Genomic DNA, 16266 nt, shown 5'->3' on the forward strand with positions numbered 1-16266 from the left:
AAACATCAACCAACCAACAGTCTTTTGTAGTGCATTTTAAATGTGTAAAATAATTTTTAATTTCAGAATGTTTTTCTCGTTTGCAGTCATTAAATTGTATGCATATATTGGCATTATATACCTGTCAACTCTCTCATACACAGTCTAGATGTGTTTATTGGCAATGGGTTTTTAAATGTCCATATTGGTTGACCACTAGCATACATGTTAGTGAGATACATGTTACATGAGATATCATTTTGTCCCGGTCGCTTGTGCTCACTGAACTCTCGGTTTGAATGTCGCTCTCCTACTATGCAAACGTGGCACAGTTTTCAATAGGTTACTGTTGCAAATGTTACTGTAACAACTCAGATGTGAAGTGCAGGGAGAGCTGTATCCTCTTGATGCAATATTAAATGTGCCATGTCAGTAAATTCTCATGGCATGCATGTTTCTAACAGTGAATAAGTTTGTGTAAAATCAAGGCAAGTGCAACCACATTGTTTGTCAGCAAGAGAGAATTGAAGTGTGTCATACCAGCACTATAATTGAGATGGTTTTGGTTCAGTGAAGCTTACATTGTTTTTCACGATGTGTTAATTGAGACCTCTAATGAAGATGCAAAGGGGATACTTGTCAAGTGATGCAAATATACATTTCTGCTCGCACGTGTGTGGGCAAATGCATATATCGGGTAGGGCTGAACGAATTTGGAAAATCTAATTGCGAATTTATTTATTTATTTATTTATTTTTACCACCAATATTGCGATTGCGATTTTAATATGCAATTATTTTTTTAAAGCTCTTTATGTTCTGTATTATTCAACAAAGACAAGCTATAAATCATTGTATAGTATGAACAACACGCTATTAGATAGATTAAACATAAATGTTCTTTTCTGTAGGCCAGGCCTATATGTTACGATGAAATTAGGTGATGCATGAATTGATATGATTGACATTTTTATTTAACTACAATCACAGTATATTGACTGATTTGTTGAACTTCCAAACTTGTAAGCATGTAATAATTATGACAACATAAAGCACTGACAAATAAGCCTGGTTTAAACATTAATATGAAGGTCAGTAACAAATCACAAAATCTAAAGTAGTATAAAATATAATATAAAATATAAAAACAAATCTGTTGCTTTACCACACTACTTTAGGTAATTCAAAGTCACTGTAATAAACACATGTAAACATGGGGACTGCACTGTCTGTTAACTTTAGACCAGTGGTTCTCAAACTTTTTTGGTTGAGCCCCCCTCAGACTACCAAATAATTTCACTAACTCTTTTATATAATTTTTTTTATGGAGTCCCTTATTTCATTAAGGCTGTATTTATTTGATCAAAACTACAGAAAAAAACAGTAATATTGTTAAATATTATTGCAATTTCTAATATTGGTTTGCTACCTTATTATACTTTAAAATATAATTTATTTCTGTGACGCAGCACTGAATTTTCAGCATCATTACTCCAGTCCTCAGTGTCACATGATCATTTAGAAATCATTGAAATCATTCTTATGCTGTTTTATTATCAGTTAACTTGTGCTGCTTAATATTTTTTTTTTGGAAACTGTGTTCCATAAATAAAATTAAAAGTTAAAAAGAACAATTTTTTTCAAAATATAAATATTTATTTGTCCATTTAACACATCCTTGCTGAATAAAAGTATTCTAAAAGTTTCTTTAAAAAAAAAAAAAAATGTACTGACCCCAAACGTTTGAATAGTAGTGTATATTTAACACTTAATTTTTATTTTTTTATTTTATTGAATAAATACTGTTCTTTTTAAATTTTTATTTATCAAAGAATCCTGAAAAAATATCACATAATATCGGGTGACATTGGTCTGTTAAATGAGCATCCTGCTCTGTATGTGCATATACTGCCAGACAGATGATTCATTTGAAAAAATGCACTGACTGCATTTAAATCTGCATTTTGTAATGCTTTTACAGGGTTTGCAAAATCGCTAGCCCGACGTCCCGGGGCTATTGTGTTTTCCAGTCGGGCTACCAAAATGTATCATCACTCTGCCCGACGGGCTATCTTAAATGCAGATCTCCCGCGGGTCCTTAAAAACTCCTAAAGTGAGTTGTATCAAACTTAAGGCCATAAAAAGTTTTAAATAAATTTTGCGAGCGCTGCTTTACACTAATAGTTGTCAAGCATTATGGGGCTTTTTAATGGCCAGCCCAGTTCCTGTACAGGTATCTAGAACAGAGCAGATAGAAGGACTGCAGCAAACGATTATTTTGGTAATCGATTAATCTAACGATTATTAGAACGATTAATCGACTAATCATCGGTTATTCCGTTGGTTAATCAGTAGACATTTATTGATGATTCAGCTTTTGCAATTAGTTAAAATATTGAGTTATACATATTCTAACAAATAAATTAAGGTCATCACTTCAACTTTTGAAAGTCATTATGTAATTACAGTTATACAATTAATTTATGCAAATAAATATATTTGGCATACAAAATGAGATGGGAGAGTAAACTCTCTTATTCACCATTTAATTAGCTATATTAAAAAGTAGCTGAATGACACATCATTCTGCCTAAAATCTCTCTTCGTAAGTCATATGGTTAAGAAACAAAATAAAGGTTAAGTGGTAAGACGTTTTATTTTTGGATAAACTATTTTATTCACAACATAATCTCTCTTAAAATACCTTAGGGTTATGATAATCAAAACAGTCCTGAGCTAGGGTTATTCCATTTTTTTCCGTTTTAATTTTTCTGGAATCATTTTTAATGGTTAAATGACATTTTATTAATCTAAAAGCATGTCTAATTAATTATAATCTAATCAATTAATTATCATTAAACTTAATTTAACATCAATTTATTAAAAGTTTAACACAAATTACATGTTTAGGGTCCTATGAAATGTTTAATTTTTTCCAACCTTGTTGTATTGTTACCAAATTCTATGTTTTAGCATGTCTAATTATTTGAAAGCATAAAAACAAGATTCATTTATTTTTACAATAGCCTTATGATTTTTTTCCCCTGTTAAAACTGTTTTATGCCTTAAAAAATTTAAATACACAACAGAATTTCTGAGGGGGGAAAATCGTAAGGCTTTTGTATTTAAGTGTATTTAATTTATCTTTTAAATAATGAAAATTAAACATTTTATTTTTTTGGAAAATAAAGGGGATTTAATATTACAATTAAAACATTGAAGAATTAATATAGATATATTGTATGATTATTCCTTACAAATAAGGTTTTAATAATTTTAGTAGTAGTAGTAGCCTATTACGTACATTCTACTGAACAACAGTAATATATTTCTGCTGCAATGTCTTCAAGTTAAACCGAACTTTTATTTTGGTGGGTTGCCTTGAATACCTTTACATTTCTGTGTGTATGTGATATGAGGATAGTTTTACTTAAATGAAACGGTCAAATGCTCATGAAGTGACTCTCAGAGCAGTTCTGGAAATGTTTGTGTATTTATGTCCTCATTAGTGAGACAGCAGACGTTAATATCACCGCAAGTGTCACGTGCGCTTCAGTATGAGTAGTGAACAAAACCGCGCGTCTGCGCCATTCATTAACACACAGAATTCATATTTAAATAGTCGTTTTGCGGCTTAATTGTGCATGCATCGGGGCGGAACTCCGCTGTGAGCGATGCAGAGAGCGCGACTACGTAACGTAGAGACAGAAATGACATGCCAAATAAGATAAATAACATAAGGCTATTTAGTTTGTTTAATAAAAGAACAAGGTATAGACCTGTTCTATAGAAAAGGTAACTTTAAGTGACTTCTGTTGTGATCTGGCGCTATAGAGAAAATAAAAGTAAATAAAATGAACTTGATCTTCAAGGGGGGTGGGGGTGACTGGACTTTACTAGAGTACCGAACAGCAGAGCTTGTGCAGCATCCACATCGCTGTAATCAGATGTGTTTTAAACTGCTGCTTTCTCACCGCTGTCAGTTTTTGATGTGTTTATTTTGTTATTGAGAGGAAAGCGCGCAGTATATATTTACATATTCATCCAAAAGCCACTCAGCAGCCTCGGGTTCGGCTGCATTTGAAGTGCTGTGTCTTCTCTTGAATTTCATCAGGAGAGCTGAATTACAGTCTTGCAGTCTTGCGCCACACTGGTCAAACCGCGTTATTGCAGGCTCTTACATTAGGTCATATGAGATCAAATGACTACTCGACAACTCGACAATTTGTCGACATTTTTTTATTGTCAATGTTGTCGATAATGTCGACTAATCGTTTCAGCCCTAGCAGATAGTTCAAGACAAGTTGTACCTTTTATCAGTTCATGCATCATGTGCTCCCATCAAACACAAGCCCTTGGGATTGCTGGCCATGCTCCGTTTGAGCTACTGGAATGTAATGGCAATAAATGTAATGCATGTTATTAATGATAACAAATGAGATATACAAAAGTGCTGATTTAAAATACCACTCATTTTGCACTTTCATTTGTCTTGCAATATTATGGAGCCACAAACATGATATGCAGTAGGGCTGAACAATTGTGGAAAATAATCTAATTGTGAATTATTATTATTGTTTTTTTTTTACCAATTTTGCGATTTAATTTAATATGCAATTATTTTTTAAAGCTCTTTATGTTCTTTATGAGCTATAAATCATTGTATAGTATGACCAACACAATATTAGATAGATTAAACATAAATGTTCTTTTCTGTAGCCCAGGCCTGTATGTTACGATGAAATTAGGTGATGCATGAATTGATATGAATGACATTTTTATTTAACAACTACAATCACAGTATATTGACTGATTTGTTGAACTTCCAAACTTGTAAGCATGTAATAATTATGACAACATAAAGCACTGACAAATAAGCCTGGTTTAAACATTAATATGAAGGTCAGTAACAAATCACACAAACTAAAGTAGATTGCAGAAATATAAAAACATATATATAAAAATCTATTGCTTTACCACACTACTTTAGGTCATTCAAAGTCACTGTAATAAACATGTGGACTGCACTTTTTAAACACTGTCTGTTAACTTTAGACCAGTGGTTCTCAAACTTATTTGGTCGCGCCCCCCTTTAAACCTATAAACAAATCTGGCACAATTTAACTGAAACAAGGGAACAAATGAATAAAATTAGGAAATTGTTCATTTGTGGCCTATATATAGGCAATCTTTTTTTTCCCTGCATGTCGTATGGGGATCCATAGAATATGGACTCACAATTCACTGAAATATTTTAGAAACCAGCATTTGCACTGTTTATTCACAGAATGAGCATCTTAAAATGTTCAAAAGAGTATCATGATTAACCTGAAAATGATTTTCTTTTTAAACCCAGCCTTAGTGACGACAAAGTAAGCCATAGGTATTTTTCCCACAAATAGTATAAACGCTTATAGACATTTCTGGTTTGTTTGAGCATCTCGAGACCAGCCCAAGACAGCATTATTAGCTGAATTGATGTTGTGAGTTTGAGATGGGAATGGCTCTGTTTATCCAGAGGATTGTTCAGGAAACTTCTCATACATTGTGTTTAGTGAGGCTAGTAATGCAGAAATTACACATTTCACCTCTAAGTTTAGTTGGTCTGCTATTTTTGTCCCTGTCAGCATCTCGAAGCCTCAGTGGATTTCAGGTGTCTCTGAGCACCAGATGCCATGAGCTAACAATACAGCACTTCACTGCTTGAAGAGCAGATGGCTAGACCCTGTATCTCCTTGAGGGATATTATTGATCCATGCGGCCCAGCATCTCTTCACTGTCTCTGTGATTGATGAAGCTCATGAACTTGGGAGAGAGACCTCCATTTTGATTTATCCCTTGCGGCACGACTTAACCTCGTGGCAGAGAATGAATTTGCATTTCCAATCAGCCTTACTTGCTGTTTATGGCCAGATCAATGCATATATGAACTCGTGTTTTTACGCAGCAAACACATAGAGTTGTAAATGAGAACGAAGTTAATGTGCCTTCTAAAAATCGAAACAATTAAGACCGTAATATTTATACGTTTTAAATTGACAATTTATATGCTTGATTTATCACTTTTCTTAAAAATGGTCTAAATGCTGTTGTATAAGATTTTTGTTTTTGTGAAAAGCTGTATCTGAACTGTAAATCATGTAATTTTATGGCTCAATACTGTATTATACCATAGACATTGTCCAACCCCACTCATACTGTTCATTTTACTTGTGCAGCTCTTAAAATGGGTCATAAGTTGCCTTAAATTTATTTATTTTTAATTCTGCACATACCCTGTAAATAGTTAAATAAAATTCCTTCCTTCATATTTGTTGATATTTGTGTATTGAAAATATTTTTGATTGACATTTAAATTCCTATCAAATTTTCTATATTTTAAAAAAAAGTTTTTTTTTTTTATTTGGGCTAGAAAAATTTATTTTCGGGCTACCAAAATCTGAAGAGTACCTGCCCAAAGGGCTACCAGGGATTCTGAAATTTTGCGAGCGCTGCTTTACACTAATAGTTGTCAAGCATTATGGGGCTTTTTAATGGCCAGCCCAGTTCCTGTACAGGTATCTAGAACAGAGCAGATAGAAGGACTGCAGCAAACGATTATTTTGGTAATCGATTAATCTAACGATTATTAGAACGATTAATCGACTAATCATCGGTTATTCCGTTGGTTAATCAGTAGACATTTATTGATGATTCAGCTTTTGCAATTAGTTAAAATATTGAGTTATACATATTCTAACAAATAAATTAAGGTCATCACTTCAACTTTTGAAAGTCATTATGTAATTACAGTTATACAATTAATTTATGCAAATAAATATATTTGGCATACAAAATGAGATGGGAGAGTAAACTCTCTTATTCACCATTTAATTAGCTATATTAAAAAGTAGCTGAATGACACATCATTCTGCCTAAAATCTCTCTTCGTAAGTCATATGGTTAAGAAACAAAATAAAGGTTAAGTGGTAAGACGTTTTATTTTTGGATAAACTATTTTATTCACAACATAATCTCTCTTAAAATACCTTAGGGTTATGATAATCAAAACAGTCCTGAGCTAGGGTTATTCCATTTTTTTCCGTTTTAATTTTTCTGGAATCATTTTTAATGGTTAAATGACATTTTATTAATCTAAAAGCATGTCTAATTAATTATAATCTAATCAATTAATTATCATTAAACTTAATTTAACATCAATTTATTAAAAGTTTAACACAAATTACATGTTTAGGGTCCTATGAAATGTTTAATTTTTTCCAACCTTGTTGTATTGTTACCAAATTCTATGTTTTAGCATGTCTAATTATTTGAAAGCATAAAAACAAGATTCATTTATTTTTACAATAGCCTTATGATTTTTTTCCCCTGTTAAAACTGTTTTATGCCTTAAAAAATTTAAATACACAACAGAATTTCTGAGGGGGGAAAATCGTAAGGCTTTTGTATTTAAGTGTATTTAATTTATCTTTTAAATAATGAAAATTAAACATTTTATTTTTTTGGAAAATAAAGGGGATTTAATATTACAATTAAAACATTGAAGAATTAATATAGATATATTGTATGATTATTCCTTACAAATAAGGTTTTAATAATTTTAGTAGTAGTAGTAGCCTATTACGTACATTCTACTGAACAACAGTAATATATTTCTGCTGCAATGTCTTCAAGTTAAACCGAACTTTTATTTTGGTGGGTTGCCTTGAATACCTTTACATTTCTGTGTGTATGTGATATGAGGATCGTTTTACTTAAATGAAATGGTCAAATGCTCATGAAGTGACTCTCAGAGCAGTTCTGGAAATGTTTGTGTATTTATGTCCTCATTAGTGAGACAGCAGACGTTAATATCACCGCAAGTGTCACGTGCGCTTCAGTATGAGTAGTGAACAAAACCGCGCGTCTGCGCCATTCATTAACACACAGAATTCATATTTAAATAGTCGTTTTGCGGCTTAATTGTGCATGCATCGGGGCGGAACTCCGCTGTGAGCGATGCAGAGAGCGCGACTACGTAACGTAGAGACAGAAATGACATGCCAAATAAGATAAATAACATAAGGCTATTTAGTTTGTTTAATAAAAGAACAAGGTATAGACCTGTTCTATAGAAAAGGTAACTTTAAGTGACTTCTGTTGTGATCTGGCGCTATAGAGAAAATAAAAGTAAATAAAATGAACTTGATCTTCAAGGGGGGTGGGGGTGACTGGACTTTACTAGAGTACCGAACAGCAGAGCTTGTGCAGCATCCACATCGCTGTAATCAGATGTGTTTTAAACTGCTGCTTTCTCACCGCTGTCAGTTTTTGATGTGTTTATTTTGTTATTGAGAGGAAAGCGCGCAGTATATATTTACATATTCATCCAAAAGCCACTCAGCAGCCTCGGGTTCGGCTGCATTTGAAGTGCTGTGTCTTCTCTTGAATTTCATCAGGAGAGCTGAATTACAGTCTTGCGCTACAGTGCCACACTGGTCAAACCGCGTTATTGCAGGCTCTTACATTAGGTCATATGAGATCAAATGACTACTCGACAACAAAAATATTTGTCGACATTTTTTTATTGTCAATGTTGTCGATAATGTCGACTAATCGTTTCAGCCCTAGCAGATAGTTCAAGACAAGTTGTACCTTTTATCAGTTCATGCATCATGTGCTCCCATCAAACACAAGCCCTTGGGATTGCTGGCCATGCTCCGTTTGAGCTACTGGAATGTAATGGCAATAAATGTAATGCATGTTATTAATGATAACAAATGAGATATACAAAAGTGCTGATTTAAAATACCACTCATTTTGCACTTTCATTTGTCTTGCAATATTATGGAGCCACAAACATGATATGCAGTAGGGCTGAACAATTGTGGAAAATAATCTAATTGTGAATTATTATTATTGTTTTTTTTTTACCAATTTTGCGATTTAATTTAATATGCAATTATTTTTTAAAGCTCTTTATGTTCTTTATGAGCTATAAATCATTGTATAGTATGACCAACACAATATTAGATAGATTAAACATAAATGTTCTTTTCTGTAGCCCAGGCCTGTATGTTACGATGAAATTAGGTGATGCATGAATTGATATGAATGACATTTTTATTTAACAACTACAATCACAGTATATTGACTGATTTGTTGAACTTCCAAACTTGTAAGCATGTAATAATTATGACAACATAAAGCACTGACAAATAAGCCTGGTTTAAACATTAATATGAAGGTCAGTAACAAATCACACAAACTAAAGTAGATTGCAGAAATATAAAAACATATATATAAAAATCTATTGCTTTACCACACTACTTTAGGTCATTCAAAGTCACTGTAATAAACATGTATAAACATGTGGACTGCACTTTTTAAACACTGTCTGTTAACTTTAGACCAGTGGTTCTCAAACTTATTTGGTCGCGCCCCCCTTTAAACCTATAAAAAAATCTGGCACAATTTAACTGAAACAAGGGAACAAATGAATAAAATTAGGAAATTGTTCATTTGTGGCCTATATATAGGCAATCTTTTTTTTCTCTGCATGTCGTATGGGGATCCATAGAATATGGACTCACAATTCACTGAAATATTTTAGAAACCAGCATTTGCACTGTCTATTCACAGAATGAGCATCTTAAAATGTTCAAAAGAGTATCATGATTAACCTGAAAATGATTTTCTTTTTAAACCCAGCCTTAGTGACGACAAAGTAAGCCATAGGTATTTTTCCCACAAATAGTATAAACGCTTATAGACATTTCTGGTTTGTTTGAGCATCTCGAGACCAGCCCAAGACAGCATTATTAGCTGAATTGATGTTGTGAGTTTGAGATGGGAATGGCTCTGTTTATCCAGAGGATTGTTCAGGAAACTTCTCATACATTGTGTTTAGTGAGGCTAGTAATGCAGAAATTACACATTTCACCTCTAAGTTTAGTTGGTCTGCTATTTTTGTCCCTGTCAGCATCTCGAAGCCTCAGTGGATTTCAGGTGTCTCTGAGCACCAGATGCCATGAGCTAACAATACAGCACTTCACTGCTTGAAGAGCAGATGGCTAGACCCTGTATCTCCTTGAGGGATATTATTGATCCATGCGGCCCAGCATCTCTTCACTGTCTCTGTGATTGATGAAGCTCATGAACTTGGGAGAGAGACCTCCATTTTGATTTATCCCTTGCGGCACGACTTAAGAACATGGCTGAGCAGAGGCGAGAACAGAAAGCGTTAGTCCGATCAAAGATCAACGTCTACCAGAATGTCCAGAGTTGACCAGCCCAGCCCAGACCAGAAGAGAGAGTGATTACATAACTGAATTGATGTGTTCTGTGTACACATTGATTGGCATTTTACGTATACATTTTATATAGAACAATTTTTGTTTTTTTATATATATATATGTGTATATATATGTGTGTGTGTGTGTGTGTAAAAATATATTTTCATATTAGGGATGCACTGATTTTTCGGCCACCGAAAATTGTATTTTTGGTTTTCGGCCAAAATAACGAGCTGAAAAAATAATGCTCGGCGATATAACAAAAAAAAATTATCACAATATAATATTTTACATCGTTCGTAATCTATAATTATTTAAACATTTTTAGAACCTTTCTTAAACTGAGAGCAGTAGAAAAAAGGTTTAAATTTAACCACATACATTTTATATAGAACAATTTTTGTTTATATATATATATATATGTGTGTGTGTGTGTAAAAATATATTTTCATATTAGGGATGCACTGATTTTTCGGCCACCGAAAATTGTATTTTTGGTTTTCGGCCAAAATAACGAGCTGAAAAAATAATGCTCGGCGATATAACAAAAAAAAATTATCACAATATAATATTTTACATCGTTCGTAATCTATAATTATTTAAACATTTTTAGAACCTTTCTTAAACTGAGAGCAGTAGAAAAAAGGTTTAAATTTAACCACTGTATTTTTAATTTACCCAATTTATTAAGACAACTTATTTTAGTCTTAACAAACTAAATAACCAATAAAACAAAATAACAAAATACAATTGAAAATCTCCTTTCTTATATTTTAAATGCAGATTAAATAAGTGTTAAGGAAACATTTAGCCATGAGCAAAATAATGCACCTCATTAAACAGTTTATTCAATGCAATGAAAATAATGGCTGTCTATAAAAAAGTACATAATGTCTAAACTAATATTTATAAATCAAATATGATTTTGTAAATTGCATAAACAAATAATGAACAAAACAGCATCATGTATTTATGCAGCTTAATACAAATATCCAAAGCGCCGATCACACGATTGCATTTAAAAACATATGAGACGCAGTGGAATGGAATAAACCCACATGAGACATGTTTTCTAAAAGTTGAACCTCTTTTAACTTTACATGGCTTTCTATTCAACTCTTGTGCGAGACGTGAGTGCAACATTCATAATTGTGCGTCTCAAGAATGTGCCGAATATGTGTTCTGTGTGAATGGCTTGGTTTCGGTTTTAACCTAAACAATATATTCTCCGCATTGAGCTTCTATATTTCTCTAATATTTTGAATGGAAAATGCAGCAGCAGCGCATCTTGTGGTTTCAGCTGGATATAGACTAACAAAAACATTAAAATGCAACAACATCATCCTCACCGCATCTCGTGAGCCGCTTATAAGGCTCACTGACGCACACCAAAAATTCAGATATACCATCTTTTCATTCGAGTGCGAATTTTTTATTTAAAGATCATGAAAATCGGACTTTTCCAGGTTTTAAGTGCTATAATCAGGTCCCCGGTGCATCTACCAACAGAGGAAACGTGAAAAAGATTAACCCAGTAACTTTGTTTTGGTAAGCCTTTTTCTGCAAGCGTCTGAAAAAATGAGCGCGTCTGATTTCACTCCCTTGGTGACGTGGCAAAGGGATCTCATTATAATATTACCGCCCCTTAATCTGCACGGTGCCGTCATTTTAATTTCGCAAGCGACAACGGTGTAATGCGATGGCATCTCTCAGAAGACAAGAGAGCAGTGGATTTATTGATTTATTTAATGTATATTGCTGCTGCCACACAGATCTAAAATAAACATGCGATTTATTTCCCAGTTGTTTACCTTCATAGACATAACCAACTGTATTTGTAACCGACTAATATTCCTGTTTTCGATTCACAGTCTCTTCATCGCAGACAGGCACGGCACTCATTTCCGCATGTGTTTGTGTGTTCTGTTGGCTGTCTGCTTGTCACTCATAACACGTGCCTTTTAATGAAAAAAGCTTTAAACTATCATGCGATATTTCAAACATTTTTTTTCTATCATTATCGATAACTGTGTGCCATCAGTAAATATCGATACCGTTTTATCGCCCAGGCCTACGGAAAAATACTATATATAATATATATATGGCATGCCTCAGCGTGCAGGTTTCAATCTCTCAAACGCTCCGCTTAATATTCCGATCTATGAATGTGTGTTCTGCTCACGTACTGCTCATACTCACCGGAAAAGCAAAGTCCGTTCAAATAACACACCGACAGGATATTTCTTTGTAGTATATTTGTTCCTCTCTGCAATAGCGCTACTGTGCTGTAACATATGGCAACAATGGTAAAATGACGCTACTCTCTCGTGACGCTCTGCTCTGGCATGCCTCAGCGTGCAGGTTTCAATCTCTCAAACGCTCCGCTTAATATTCCGATCTATGAATGTGTGTTCTGCTCACGTACTGCTCATACTCACCGGAAAAGCAAAGTCCGCTCAAATAACACACCGACAGGATATTTCTTTGTAGTATATTTGTTCCTCTCTGCAATAGCGCTACTGTGCTGTAACATATGGCAACAATGGTAAAATGACGCTACTCTCTCGTGACGCTCTGCTCTGATCTGCTCACATGCTCTGATAATAATAGCTTTGTAGGATTATACATTATTTGGTTAATTAGTTTAAAAAAAGTTATATCTGATTCTTTTGCATGGAACTGAATAAAAATAATATATTGATATTTAATATTAAGGTAACACTTTACAATAAGGTTCCATTAGTTAGTGTTAATGTAACCTATTAACTAACATGAACGATACATTTATTACAGTATTTATTAATCTTTCCTAATGTTAGTTCATGAGAATACAGTTGTTCACGGTTAGTTCATGTTAATTCAGAGTGCATTAACTGTTAACAAGCACAACTGTTGATTTTAATAATGCATTAGTAAATGTTGAAATTAACATTAACTAAGATTAATAAATGCTGAAGAAGTATTGCTTATTCGTTCATGTTAACTAAAGTAGTTAACTAATGAACCTTATTGTAATGTGTTACTAATATTAATATAAATTCTGTCCAATTTTATAGTGTTACTTTCAGTAAAAAAGTATGTTGCGTTTTTTTAATTCATTATCATTAAAAATGAGTTAAATTAAAATGTCTTACAAAATTACTTTGTATTATTTAATAAAATAATAAATAATCATTACAAAGCAGTTTTGGTTTTCGGCCCAGAATTTTCATTTCAGTGAATCCCTAGTTCATATATATATGTGTGTACACGTGTTTTATATATATATATATATATATATATATATACACACACACACACATGTATTTGAACATATATTTACAATTTTTACACGCACACATAAATTATAATTACTTACAGGTTTTTTTTGTCTACTACAGATTATGTGTATTTTGAAAACTCCTCCAGTAACCCGTATCTGATTCGTCGAATAGAAGAACTCAACAAGGTGAGGTTGGAACATGTTATATTATATTCTGTCATAATTGTTGATACAAAATGTCGTACTTCTCTCTTTTTTTTAAGCACAACTGTTGATTTTAATAATGCATTAGTAAATGTTGAAATTAACATTAACTAAGATTAATAAATGCTGAAGAAGTATTGCTTATTCGTTCATGTTAACTAAAGTAGTTAACTAATGAACCTTATTGTAATGTGTTACTAATATTAATATAAATTCTGTCCAATTTTATAGTGTTACTTTCAGTAAAAAAGTATGTTGCGTTTTTTTAATTCATTATCATTAAAAATGAGTTAAATTAAAATGTCTTACAAAATTACTTTGTATTATTTAATAAAATAATAAATAATCATTACAAAGCAGTTTCGGTTTTCGGCCCAGAATTTTCATTTCAGTGAATCCCTAGTTCATATATATATGTGTGTACACACACACACACATGTATTTGAACATATATTTACAATTTTTACACGCACACATAAATTATAATTACTTACAGGTTTTTTTTGTCTACTACAGATTATGTGTATTTTGAAAACTCCTCCAGTAACCCGTATCTGATTCGTCGAATAGAAGAACTCAACAAGGTGAGGTTGGAACATGTTATATTATATTCTGTCATAATTGTTGATACAAAATGTCGTACTTCTCTCTTTTTTTTAATTTTTTTTTGATGCAAGCAGATTTCTTTTTTTGTTGTTTGTTTTGTTTGTTTATTTGGCCATGAGTTGATTTTGACCAGTATGAATTATAGTGCCAATATATCAGCATACATAATGAATCTGGTGAGTCACTGTTCTTACAGCCTAGAGTCAGACTAACTGTGATTGGTTGGGGCTTTTGATGTCCACCAATCATTTATCATACATCATCAATTGCATGTGCAGAGATTTGAACATTACACTGAACATGGATTATTGACATATGCCAGCTCTCTGCTTATGCATTGTCACTCATGGCAGCGTAACAGACTGTCTCTGTCACCTGCTCCCCTCTGTTGTGCATTGCTAATGCTCAGCCATCATGCTGTTGTCTACTGATTCACACTGGGCTGTTTGAGATGAAGATCCAGCCGAAAGAGACTTACATAATGCTGAGAATGACACAGGCATTTTTCCTGGAGCGGGGATTAAAATACTTTATATAACCTCATTTTGAAGGGCTATGAAACTCAGCAGGATGGGTAAACTAGTGGAAGTGGTGTCTGTGTTCAATATGTATACGTGTTAGTCAGAATTCAGTGCTGTCTTGAATATACACAACTCTTAAACCACACTGTGTTGCATTGAGGAAGATGTGGTTTTCATTTCCATATAGAGTGGTTCATTTTCAATGCTGGAAAATGAGTAGAAATTTAGTTATTAATAGGGCTCAACTTTTTACTTGGCAGCTTAAATATTGGTGCACTTGCATGTAAATCATAGGCAGTATCATTCAGTTCAAGTTATACTTAAATTGTGGGTTTTTACAAGTACATGACATGAAGACAGTAAGAGCACTTAAAGCACTTACTTTACACACTGTATAGAGAAAATGACACTGTGTGAATGTTCTTTCTAACACTGTTTCTCTTTGCATGTCTCCCCAAGACTGCCAATGGAAATGTAGAAGCCAAGGTGGTCTGTCTCTTCAGGCGGAGAGATATATCCACCAATCTGAACACTCTAGCTGATAGCAATGCAAGTGAGTACCTGACTGTTTCAGTCTCCTCCAATTCACGCCTCTTCATCACATTTAAGATAAAGATACGGTGTCACTATGTAGTAGGGGTTGCACCGACTAGTTGACTTCAATGCTCTGCCATGACGCTTTAAGCTTGACGTCGACTAGTCGCTGGTCCTATAGAGGGCGCAACGGGATTAGAAATCTTTGAAGGACTTCCACATTTACGCTCCGTTTACAAACAGTTCAAATGACAAATAAATGCATACTCTGAAAGCGCTCCACAAGACATGTGTGATTATATTACTGGATGCTTGAAATTGAACGGGAGAATGCACATTTTAAACAGCTTATTGTACAGGTAATTTAATCGCCGTTCTAATCTAATGCGCTGCTGCACTGTAACACACACACACACAGGCTACAGACAGTAGCGCACATCGCGCGCACAGAGTCATTCAGCGCGGAAATGTATTGTCAACACTGTTCTGTGATTTCTCAGTAAAATAGCTTAGAAACTGAAAAGTTCAAGCATATATTTCTTAATAACTAAATTCCACAGCTTCACTACTAGTAGAGAGACGCTGCCAGGTAGAATTAATTCACACACGCAATCGCTGTCTCACTAATGCATTCATATGAATGTAATCTTTACTGTGCTACTTTATCTGTATCTGATTTAGAACGAGCAGAAATCTGTGAGAAATATAACGACCCAAAGACAAAAGAACTGATAAAAAAGATGTTATAGGAGCAACAGCCGTGTGGGCAGCGCTGTCATATGCCATAGCTGTTCACAAGGTGTTTGTCACAGCTCCAGACTTATTTGTTCATTAATGACGTCATCAGCGACTAGTCGACTTCGACTCGACTTTCATCACATAAAAGT

General features: G+C 33.6%; 1 protein-coding gene across 1 annotated transcript in view; it reads left to right on the top strand.

Annotated features, from left to right (window-relative positions):
- Positions 1 to 16266, top strand: part of LOC107597904 (metastasis-associated protein MTA2-like) — a 34497-nt gene that overhangs the window by 3411 nt on the left and 14820 nt on the right. The window contains exons 2-4 of the mRNA XM_016289109.1: positions 13633 to 13705; positions 14215 to 14302; positions 15305 to 15398. Of these exons, the coding sequence (XP_016144595.1) occupies positions 13633 to 13705; positions 14215 to 14302; positions 15305 to 15398 (255 nt within the window). The remainder of the gene's footprint in view (positions 1 to 13632; positions 13706 to 14214; positions 14303 to 15304; positions 15399 to 16266) is intronic.

The sequence above is a fragment of the Sinocyclocheilus grahami genome, unplaced genomic scaffold (assembly GCF_001515645.1).
Source record: "Sinocyclocheilus grahami isolate Dianchi unplaced genomic scaffold, SAMN03320097.WGS_v1.1 scaffold240.1, whole genome shotgun sequence".
Classification (NCBI taxonomy): Eukaryota; Metazoa; Chordata; class Actinopteri; order Cypriniformes; family Cyprinidae; genus Sinocyclocheilus; species Sinocyclocheilus grahami.